Raw genomic sequence first — 11,504 nt, 5'->3', positions numbered from 1 at the left:
ACGATGGAGAACTATAAAATATAATTTTTACATAGAATGATTACATTAAAACACATTGTTGTGTGAACATGTATCTAAAGTTCACAAAGGAATGAATAAATCTTGTTTGTCCATCGTAATCTTAAATGTTGCGTATCACTGCTTTTTCAAGGGAAATTAATTCCGATCAGTACGACACCCATGTCAAAATTTCACCCTTAGGCTTCTCTCCTACCAAAAACCGACGCCTCGAGAAAATCCTTTAAGTCGTAAAATTAATCTTGCAACGGAGCATCTTTATATACTTCGCATATGTGCGTTTGCACTCTACAAGAACGTAATATTTAAATTCCAATTTGAATTCCAAACCACGAAGTTTTCCCGGATCGAAAATAGTACACCGAATTAATGGTACGAGGATCTCCTCTCGAGTCCAAAGGGTCAATACGACCTCAAAGGGTTAACTCTTCGTTCGATGAAAATCGTTTCCCACGCATGAATTCTTTGAGATGTGAGACCAGCCATAAATCAAGGGGAGTTAAATCTAACGAATAGGGTAGACGTTGCAACAATTCGTACTTTAATTCACTGATTCTCGTGATGGTTTTGTATGCTGTGCGAGAGGTCGTCTTAATGAAAAATGATGTTTGTCTTTTGTAAACCAGGTCTTTTCTCACGAATTTTTACATCCAGCTGATCCAAAAGGTTAGAATAATAATCTGAGTTTATTGTTTTACCAATTTGGAGGTAATCCACCAACAAAATTCCTTTTGCATCCCAAAAGACTGATGCTAACACTTTCTTGGCCGATTTTTGGGCCCTAACCGAAGTAACGGGTTCGAACTATCCCTTAGCCTCTTGTTTTGATTCAGAATCATGGTTGTAGACCCAAGTCTCATCCTTAATGATGAAACGACGCATAAAATCCTTTTTATCCTTTTTAAAACGCTCCAAATGTCGCTGAGAAAGTCGCATTCGAATGTGTTTTTGTTCCATTGTTAGCGAATGTGGCATCCATTGTGCACAAATTTTCTGAAATCCAAAACTTCAACCAAAATATTGCTCAAGTTGCCTAATGAGATCCCTAGGGCTTCTACTAAATCTCTCTCGGTTAATCGACGATCTTCCAAAACCATATCCTGCATTTTTGCTACGATTTCTAGCATTGATGCACTTTTTGGACATCCTTCACGTGGATCGTCCTGAAGACTTGTACGACCACATCCTGATTGAAAGTGAAGAGTCCTTATACACTTTCCACAATCGTTCGTGAATTTGTTTTGGTGCTACACCTTCCAAAAGTAAAATTTTTATCACTGCTCGATATTCAATTCTTTCCATTGTAAAGAAATATTGGATTGTTCGGAAAGTCATTTCTTTTTTTTTTGGGTGAAAATGAAACACGATTTTTTTAGAATGTATAAACATTTTATTAAATTATATATTCTCCATTTTGGAAAACGAAATTACTTTCGGAACAATACCATGACACTTCAACTTCTGGGGTCCATTAATTCATTCTTTCTAAGGAAAAGAGGCTTCCCCTTTCAGACTTCTTAATTGGTGCAAGAACTGGTGAAATGGTGCATCTCTTCGTTACGAATAAGTTTTTGAATTTGTACTAGATTGTTCAATAAGTTTCGTCATTTTTTCCTTTGTAAAACAATACTACGACACTTCAATTTTGAACAACTGTAAATATACGAACGAGTCGACAGATCTACACGAAACTTAACACATGTTCATCAAACGGTAGTACCATCTTTAGAAAAATAAAACAACGAACCTAATAGCTCCGTTTCTTATCGAACGATAAAACTTATCGAGCAATCTATTATACATACATATTCTGATAAAGCATAAATTTCACGCACAAAGTTGCGTACGCTGTAACTGTGAAAAAAGTTTCGAGGTTCAGAAATCGAGGGTTTTCATGTTGCACATTTCGAACACAGGGTGCAGTGCAATTCTTCTGGCACTGTCCCCGCTCTCGACGCGTAATTTTGTCCACTATTTCTCGTTCAGTTGAGATTATTCGAGAGTGGCAATAATTTCGATCTTGTATTCCTCGAGTCGTTCGATTGTTTCGAGTACCGTGTTTTATTGGCGCGTTTTCGTCGTGTTCCAACTACCGGATCGCGGTTCGTCGGCTCTTTACAGGTGTTGGCTTCGCAAACACGGCGCGCGGTCGGTTCGATGCACTTCTTGCGGGCGAAAAAACCACGAGCGTTGAGCAAGGGAAGCCATTATCAAATCGGTGGTTCCTAGCGAATGACGATTGGCATTTTGCTTGGCTTGCCAGGGAAAGTGAGCGAACTCTCTCGTCGTCGCGTTGCAAAAAAGGTCTAACCGGCTTTCTACGAGGTGGTAAACGTCGTCTGGAACGTGAGAGTATTAAAACCGTTGTGTCAATCCTCGTAAACTGAGTCACGAAATCGTGTTTTCCCGAACGACCGAAGATACGACCCTCGAGTGGACACGTGCGACAGTTCGTGAACGATTGGACGATTCGACGATAAGGAACGTTTTTCCAATTGTACGAAAGTCACGTGAAAATTCGATCGTTCGATTCCTATACCGCCAGAATTAGTTTTCGCACGTTTTGAACCGATCGATGTTAATCAATGTTATTATTGTTGCACGTGATCGTAAATAATGTAACGATTCTCTGTTATATGAAATAGAAATGCAACGATCCTCGGTTATATGAAATAGAAGTGCAATGATCCCCAGTTATATGAAATAGAAGTGCAACGATCCTCGGTTATATGAAATAGAAATGCAACGATCCTCGCTTATATAAAATAGAAGTGCAACGATTCTCGGTTATATGAAATAGAAATGCAACGATCCCCAATTATATGAAATAGAAATGCAACGATCCTCGGTTATATGAAATAGAAATGTAACGATTCTCGGTTACATGAAATAGAAGTGCAACAATCCTCGGTTATATGAAATAGAAGTACAACGATCCTCGGTTATATGAAATAGAAATGCAACGATCCCCGGTTATATGAAATAGAAGTGCAACGATCCCCAGTTATATGAAATAGAAATGCAACGATCCTCGCTTATATGAAATAGAAGTGCAACGACTCTCGGTTATATGAAATAGAAATGCAACGATCCTCGGTTATACGAAATAGACGATAATTGGATAATAAAGAACGTTCCTCCAATTGTACAAAAGTCACGTGAAAATTCGATCGTTCGATTCTTTTGTCGCCAGAATAGGTTTTTGCACGTTTCGAACCGATCGATGTTAATCAATATTATTATTGTTGCACGTGATCGTAAATAATGTAATGATCCTCGGTTGTGTGAAATAGAAATGCAATGTTCTTCGGTTATGTGAAATAGACGAACCTCCCTCGGTAATAGGAAACAGAAATGAAGCATTCCCCGGTTATATGATGTTCAGTCGAAGACGCTGGGCTTCATGTAACCGGGGACTAAGAATTAATGTCCCTCCAAGTTGATCACAGAACTCGAGACCCGAAAGACAATAGTGTAGTCAAGAGTTCACAGCGTTAAAATTGAAAAAAAAAAAAAAGAAAATCAAATCCTTGCGTGTTAATTTTCTTAATATAATTAATTTTCTTGTGTTCTTGATAAATTTTTGGAAATACGTCGATTGTTCGGTAAAAAGAATCCACGCAGCGATAAATACCGTCAGCCACGCGCACGGACTTGAGAATAATTATTTTTCGTTAAAAGTCGCGACGCGTGGTATTGTTCGAAAAAGTTGTGATTTCACAAGTGTCTCGAGCGGGAGCGTTAAACTCGAAAAGTTTCAAAATACCAGGCCACTCGATGTACCCGTTCGGAACCGTTTAATCGAATAAAAATCGATGCCGCCCGAACGTAACCGGATTGTGTCGTAATGATCGAATTGTTCGTTAGAAAAAAAAAAAAAAGAAAGAAACAATTCTGTCCGTTCACTTATTAGCCACTTATTATTCCTCAACGGTTGTATACGGCGTGCCGACAACGCCTATTCTTGCTGCAGAATTCCTGATGTCAGATTCCATTGTTGCATTTCGCTGAACTTTTACTCGCGGTAAATACGAGTTGTCATCGCGAAATGCGAATCGGTCTTTCATTCTAAGAGGATTAAAATTTACTATGCACACGGTTTCTACGCAGACCCGATCGTTGGCGCGTTTAATTCCCGATCCATCACGCTCGCATTATTTCCTGCCGTATCACGTTCTCGTTGATGCATCCGAGTTCCATTCGTTTGAATTACAATAAATAACAAACCATCGCACCGTGTCGGAGAAACCGAAACGAGATGCACGGAGAATAATCATCGAGGGTTCTTTAGATTTCGACGATTAGGGGATCGAACGGGGAAATGATTAATTGGTTCAACGCGAAGGAATTACGGCCAATGGCCCGATTAGGCGCGATCGTTCGATAATTAACGGTTTGGTTTCGATTTTCGAGCATTATGCAATCGATCTCGCACGATGATACGCTGAAAAATTGATTGGAAAAGGCTTAACGTTACCTCCTGGATTGACGAACAAAAATGGTTTTTTTTTTTTTTTTAAATTTTAACGCTGCGAACTCTTGTGTATACTATTGTCTTTCGGGTCTCGAGTTCTGTGATCAACTTGGAGGGACATTAATTTTTAGTCCCCGGTTATATGATGTTCAGTCGAAGACGCTGGGTTTCATATAACCGGGGAAAGCTTCATTTCTGTTTCCTACTACCGAGGGAGGTTCGTCTATTTCGCATAACCGAAGAATGTTGCATTTCTGTTTCATACAACCGAGGATCGTTATATTATTTACGATCAACGATAATAATATTGATTAATATCGATCGGTTAATAATAGTTAATAGGTTAACTATAATTACTATAATACGTTAATCTAATTAAATAGGTTGATAAGAGTTAACGAATGAGATTAAATACCACGGTTAATAACACGTCCCTTATAACTTTACGCCGTTCCATTTAGAAAAGTAACGAACGAGTTCGCGAGAACTAACTCCGTGGCTACGTCGTATTTACACGTTGAAGACATTAATCTTCTGTCGGTACAGTTTCTTTGTAGCATGAATCCAACGTGTAATATTAAGGTGGCATAATTTCTAGCAGATTGCCTTCTCTATACAAGGTGATCCACTCATCGTGTTCGCCCTAAGTATCGCCACGGATTCTGTTGATAAAAAGACGCGCTAATGGAAGAAGTTCGTTTCAACCCGGGAGCAAAGTTTCACACCGTTGCGATACCGTTTTTTACATTATCGTGCCCCTTGACGATTCAATCTCGCGTATCATCGAACGAATTACGCGGAGACGTTCCAAAACGACGAGACCTTCGACAGATTCGATTCAATCCCCGTAACGTTTCACGGGGCGTAGAAGAATCTCCACCGGGCGAGCGTTCGAAATAATCGCGCGTCGGCGTGCACCGAGCATCCTCGGCGAGCACCTTCTACGCGTCGCGAAATTTCAGGAAGCGTAAAAGGAGGTCAAGCCTTGCCGCGTTCGTCTGATTTATTTCTCCACCGTGCCCCCGGTACTCCCCCCTCGCCGCCCTCCGCGTTACATTTACGTCGATCTTCGGGCGCCGGAGAAACGTTCGCTTTTTCCATTAAGCGTATCCGCGTTACGCGCAAACGGAAATGCACTTTCTCCGAAAACGGTGCGCGCGCAGCGACCACCGCTCGACCGCCGACCTCCCTCCCCCCTCCCTCTCCCGACTGCGCGAACACCGAGTCGACGAAAATCGTGCGCCACGGTGCACGGTGAATTCGCGCGACGATAAAAGGTTTCTCTCGAATAAAGTCGAATAACCGAGCACACAACCACGTATTTGGGTTATCAACGCCGCCGCCACCGCCGTCGTCGAGGCTTTCTAGCTTTCTATGCTTATGCCAAGGATGTCCACATTACGAAGGATCCCCCACGCGCGTTTAACCTCGCATTAGGCCGCCCATTATGTGTCGGGCGCGAGAGACCCCCCGAGCCTCTTCGCGTGTTCTTTCGCGCACGGTACAGTTTCTTTCAACGTTCGCGTGGAGCGGTCGTGTCGCTCGCGCCGTGATTGGCGGACCCCGACGATTTTCGGGCGGCTCGTTTCGCGCAATTGTAACGGTTCTAACATCGTGATTTCTATGGAAGGGGGTTGGACAAACCTTTCTACGGGCCTGCGAGAATGACGTAACACCGTTGTAGCGGTTGTTGTTGCCTTCGGACAATTTAGGACGACGCTTTTCCCGCGATTCGCCGACCCACACTTTTCGCGTCTGAATGGAGACGTTGCTAAACACGAAACATCGAGCGTTTACCGATTATAAGATAAAATTTCCTCGTGGTTAGTTTTTGTACATCACTTTGAGCAACAATTCTTTTTTTCTACACGAGAATTCCTTTTTCTTTTTTTAGAAAGCCTGAAATATTCTCGGGAGGAGAAAATTAATTTTTACGAGGAAAGAAATCAAGCCCTTCTTTTCAGAGAACTTAGGTTTCTAGAAGCAATTTTTATTGGACACTCTTGACTGAACTACGCTTCTCAATTTTGAGTAATTTTTCTTCAAAACGAATTTTCAATTACAGTGGATGAAAATTTGGAAAAATTATTTTGACCGTTTCTTTCTGTTTTTTTTTTTTTTGGTTTTTTGTTTTCTTTTGTTTTGTTCCGATTACTCGCGAAACGTCATTTAATATTTATCTGCCGGACGCGTGTTTCAATTTTGGTAATGCTCCAAAGAGCATCGAAATATTTGCAAGCGTCGACAAACACACGCGATACCAAAGATAACGATTGCTCTTAATTAACCAGCGACACAGATTGACGATTTTTTTCTCCCACCCCCCCCCCCCCCGTAATCGTGCTGCGCTCCGTATTAAGTTATCTTTATGCAAAACGATCTGTTATCTCTGGTGGTTTACGAGCGCCGCCGCAGATAGCCTTAATTAAATCGAGTGGCTGAAAAATGAGGCGAATTCGTCGAGTCGAGGGATCGAAGATACGAACGATACGATAACCGTATCGATTAGCTGGCAAACGCCGTCTGCTGTTTAAAATGACAATTAACGTCCGTAGTATTTATGGGACTGGCGAAACGTTCACTTTTTAAGGGAATCCGGGATAACACGAACACCCTTTGTTCAAATTCTTAAAATATTGGAACAGAGAATCTTTTGCTTTGATTGATGCCTGTAATAACTGTTAAAAATAACAACCAAAAATTACAGAAGATTTCAAATGACTAGTAATAGTTTATTTTACATTGTATTTTAAAAATTAAATGTAATTTAGAAATTAATTGAATTATTTAGTTTGCGTACTGCTTTATATAGTTACTAATTATTTAGTTTTCGTACGGTTATATAGTTACTAATTATTTAGTTTACGTATGGTTATATAGTTGCTAATTATTTAGTTTTCGTACTGTTATATAGTTACTAATTATTTAGTTTTCGTACCCTCTTCGGGAAATGAACAAATTGGTAACTTAAGAGTGCAACAATTAAAATGATAAATTTAGAAGAAATTTGTAAGTAAAGAAAAATTCATTTTTTCGTATTTTTCTCGAATGAGAGACAAATTTCACTCGATTTATTCCATACTTCTTTCGAGACAAAGTTCAACCGTGATAAAAAGAAACACGAGAACTGTTTGTATCAAATGGAACTTTGTATCTTCTTCGAAACTTGTTTTAATAGTCACCTTTGGTAATTCCGATAACGGGTCGGGCACAAATTGATATTTCCAAACGTATTAATAAAAATTTCGATAAAATCGTTTCTACAGTTCCAAAAGCTGCACGAATGTATCAGTGTCGATATTCTGCTCGTAACGATACGTCGTTCTCTCCACTGTAACCTCACAATTTTCCCAAAGAGTAGTTCTCCAAAGACACGAGATTTCGTTTCAATGGAAACGTGCACCGAGTCGCATACACATTTTTCTCCATAGATTTATACGTTTCCACGAGAATTACGTCGAGGTATGCGGCGACGCGCAAATTACCACGTGTAACGCACATTCCAATTTGTACTGCAAAATTTCCGTCGAGGTCGACGTGATTCAACCGCCAGTCCACATGTGCTTTCCCCTGACTGCACGTTGAACCAATCTTTAACGATTTGGTAAGTCATTCTATACTCGTGACGAAGAAAGAATCGAATCGAAATACCCCCACTGACCGTCTCGATAAGAAGATTCTTTCGCTGCTCCGTTCGAGGGTGACTAGCGATGGTTTCGAGCGTAGCTCGAGTAACAGTGAAACTCGATCAAATAACAATAGCGCGATCCTTAATTTGTAAACGCAAACTCCAAGAATTCGTATCCCAACCGTAGTTTAACGAGTTTGTAAAAACATTTTACAAACTCTTCGGTGCACGAAGATTCCGTTGTCTTACATAAACGAGAATGAAAAGTAACGTAAACGTGTAAAATGAACTAAAGTGTTTCTTTACAAACTATACGAATAGAAGAATTAGTAATAAGCGTATTTAAATTTTTTTTACGATTAAATATTCCACTAATTCTAGAATTAATTTTTTATAACAGTGTATCGTTTAACGATAAACTTTTCCAATAGACATGAAAATGTGTATCAGCTTGTACCTTCCTCGGTTGTACCAGTTTCCATGAAAGTATTCAAATCTTCGTTGCACTACTTTATCCCCGATTATTTCCTCGAAAGTTACTGTTAGAAGCAAATCCGTTAGACCCGTTATTATAAATCTGGTGGCTCGAAGAAACGGGTTCGTGGCCCGAGTGGTCCAGCCGTTTTAAAAATACGAGAACCTTGACGCTTCTCCATGGTGCTCGTTCCACGCGGGACAAAGAACGATCGAAGGCACCCTAGGCGGTTAAGTATGAAAGAAAGCGGAAAAGAACATTTCCATTCTAGCGAGAAGGGATCGAAGAATCGCCAGGAAGCTTCGAGGGATCCATTGCACGTTTTCCTTTCCGTGGAGGCAGGTAGAGACTCTCGAACGAATCGTTCACGATCCTCGCTTTGCTCGAAAATGTTCGGTTGTTTCGCACGAGTTGACACCTCGAGCGTGGTATTTCAAAGGCTGCAATTTGAAACAAGCTGATCACATCGAACCGATGCACATTCTCATGCCTCTTGGAAAAGTCTATCGTTAAACGATACATTGTTACAGAAAATTAATTCAAGAATCAGACCCTAAAAGAAAAATCTAGATACACTTCACCCTTCTTTTCGTACAGTTTGAAAGAACAAACGAATTCCGTTTAATCAAAGTGATCCTCGTGGTTCTATAGTGTAATCTCAAAGGATTACCGTAATTCCCGCTTTCGAGCGAACCGGTGATCCCTACTTCGTTGCTAAGTGATTGGGGACGCGCCGAGTGCGAGAGAGACAAAGCAACAGCGAGCGAGTCTCGCATTACATGCACTCGGTGGGCGTAACTTCGAAACGATACCGCGTACAAATCGGTGTGTCAACTAACGATGGTGTTTAATTATAGATACCGATACTTTCGAAATTGAAGTATACCAATACGATAACGAATGGATATTAATAGTGACCGATACGATAGATATCGAAATAATAAGAAATATAATACAGTCTAATCGAAACAATTCTACGCGACTGAAATATCAAATTATGCAACATTTAAGTGACACTATTGCATTCATCGATGTCTGCTTTATGCGTACGTAGGAGTTAATGGTACTTTCTAGGAAGCATCGAATGGGTATCGATACTTTGGCCAAGTATCAAATATGCATCGACAGCTTCGAAGAAGCATCGAACGAGTATCGATTTGGCTCGATACGTATTTGTACTGTTTGGTACCAGATTATAATACACGAGCTGGTATCGATAGTGACAAACAGCGATGGGAATGATATATCGTGTGAAACGCATTGGATACTTCTGCTAAATAAGTATCTATACTTTGTAAAAGTATGCACGTGGTTTCCTATTTTAATTGCAAAGGTATTGGGTTGTTCGGAAAGTCATTTCGTTTTCCAAAATGGAGAATGTGTAAGTTAATAAAATGTTTACACACTCTAAAAAAATCGTGTTTCATTTTCATCAAAAAAAAATAAAATTACTTTTTGAGCAACCTAATATTTTTCAACAGTCTATTTTGTTCCAAATCCATAAGTTTTACCACAGTAGTAAATATAATATCGACGCTTACTGGGTATCTTGTGGTATCGGTATCGACTACGTATTCATCGCAAAAGTACCGGTATCGAAAACAGATTTGGATGACTTAAATACTATTTAAGTACTTGGTTCGTAGAATTGCTCGGGTACCATGAATGGCCAATAGAGATTCTTATTACACGTGTATTCAAATACACGTGTACGCGTGTAATTATCAACAGCGAACTCCAAACCGTGTAATCCTTAATACACGGGTACCCGTGTATTTCTATATTACACGAATTATTTTGCAACACGTGTACTTTGTATTACACATAATACATTTACATACTTACATTTCACGTGTTTATGTTAATTAATCGATAACGACGTAAACGTAGTAAAATATACGTGTACGCACATTCAAGTATCCCCGTACGTGTGCGTTTACAATCCGCGTACACGTGTAATTAAAACACGTATATTTAATTTTTTTTTTGAATACACGTTTACAGTACACGGATTTTTAATTACTTAATACACGATGTACGTTCCTCGCGTACAGCCGTGTTTTAACACACGTAAAGAACTGCGACCTCTGCTAGCCACCCTGGTTCGCTCGAGACTTTCAATGTTTCCATTCAAGGACTTTCTCGCGTTGGAAATTTGATCTCGCTCGGTACGGTATCATCGGTCGATACACCCGTGACAGTAGCGAAACCCCGCCGGCTGTTATCCGACCAATTATTCGGCTGCAAGCTCGGAACAAGAAAGCGGAATCGCTGCGATTAGCGCACGGCGATTTCATCGCGCGTGAATGTTATCTTTCCTTGGGTAGACTCGGTCGGGGAGACGTCTCGTACAATGAAGTATTCATAGGCGGCTAATGTGGAACAGAAGGAAAGCCAGAACAGCCAAGGATAAGTGGAATAGCCACGGTTGCTCCGAAACAGATACGGAGATAAACCTTCACCAGTCGTGTCGGCCGCGCCGCGAACCGCTGGTGAACGCGTGGTAACCAGCGTTCGTGAAATTGTTGAACCGTTCTCTGGTCGGGATCCAGGGATGGGCGCGTTCGAACGATTTTGTAATTAAAATACATCTGAAATACTACGCGCATGCATGCATCGAATGTCCGTAACGAGGGTGTAACCCGACATTTTCCATTCTGCGTTGCTCGAATATCAATACATATCCTTACGTTTCTGGAATTAATTTATGTAATGAACATTGCGCGTATTCTCCGTTTAAATTCTCCTGACAGTGTTAACAATAGATTGACGAGATTCTCCCGTTGAAAATGAGTACACACACGACGTACTTTTGATTGCTCGAACATCGATACATTTTCTTACGTTTCTGGAATTAATTTATGTAATAAACATTACACGCATTCTTCGTTTAAATTCTCCTGACAATG

At 40.4% G+C, this 11,504-nt stretch overlaps 1 protein-coding gene across 1 annotated transcript; it reads right to left on the bottom strand.

Annotated features, from left to right (window-relative positions):
* Window positions 1-254: 254 nt before the first annotated feature.
* Window positions 255-975, bottom strand: LOC143154792 (histone-lysine N-methyltransferase SETMAR-like). Its single transcript, XM_076326756.1, has 4 exons — window positions 868-975; window positions 667-822; window positions 445-608; window positions 255-306 (listed from the first exon to the last, which is right to left on the bottom strand). Exons 1-4 carry the CDS (start codon window positions 973-975, stop codon window positions 255-257), a joined length of 480 nt encoding a protein of 159 aa, XP_076182871.1.
* Between the last annotated feature and the right edge of the window lie 10,529 nt (window positions 976-11,504).

Source organism: Ptiloglossa arizonensis, chromosome 2, assembly GCF_051014685.1.
Source record: "Ptiloglossa arizonensis isolate GNS036 chromosome 2, iyPtiAriz1_principal, whole genome shotgun sequence".
Taxonomy (NCBI): Eukaryota; Metazoa; Arthropoda; class Insecta; order Hymenoptera; family Colletidae; genus Ptiloglossa; species Ptiloglossa arizonensis.
This window is presented reverse-complemented; position numbering and strand designations above follow the sequence as displayed.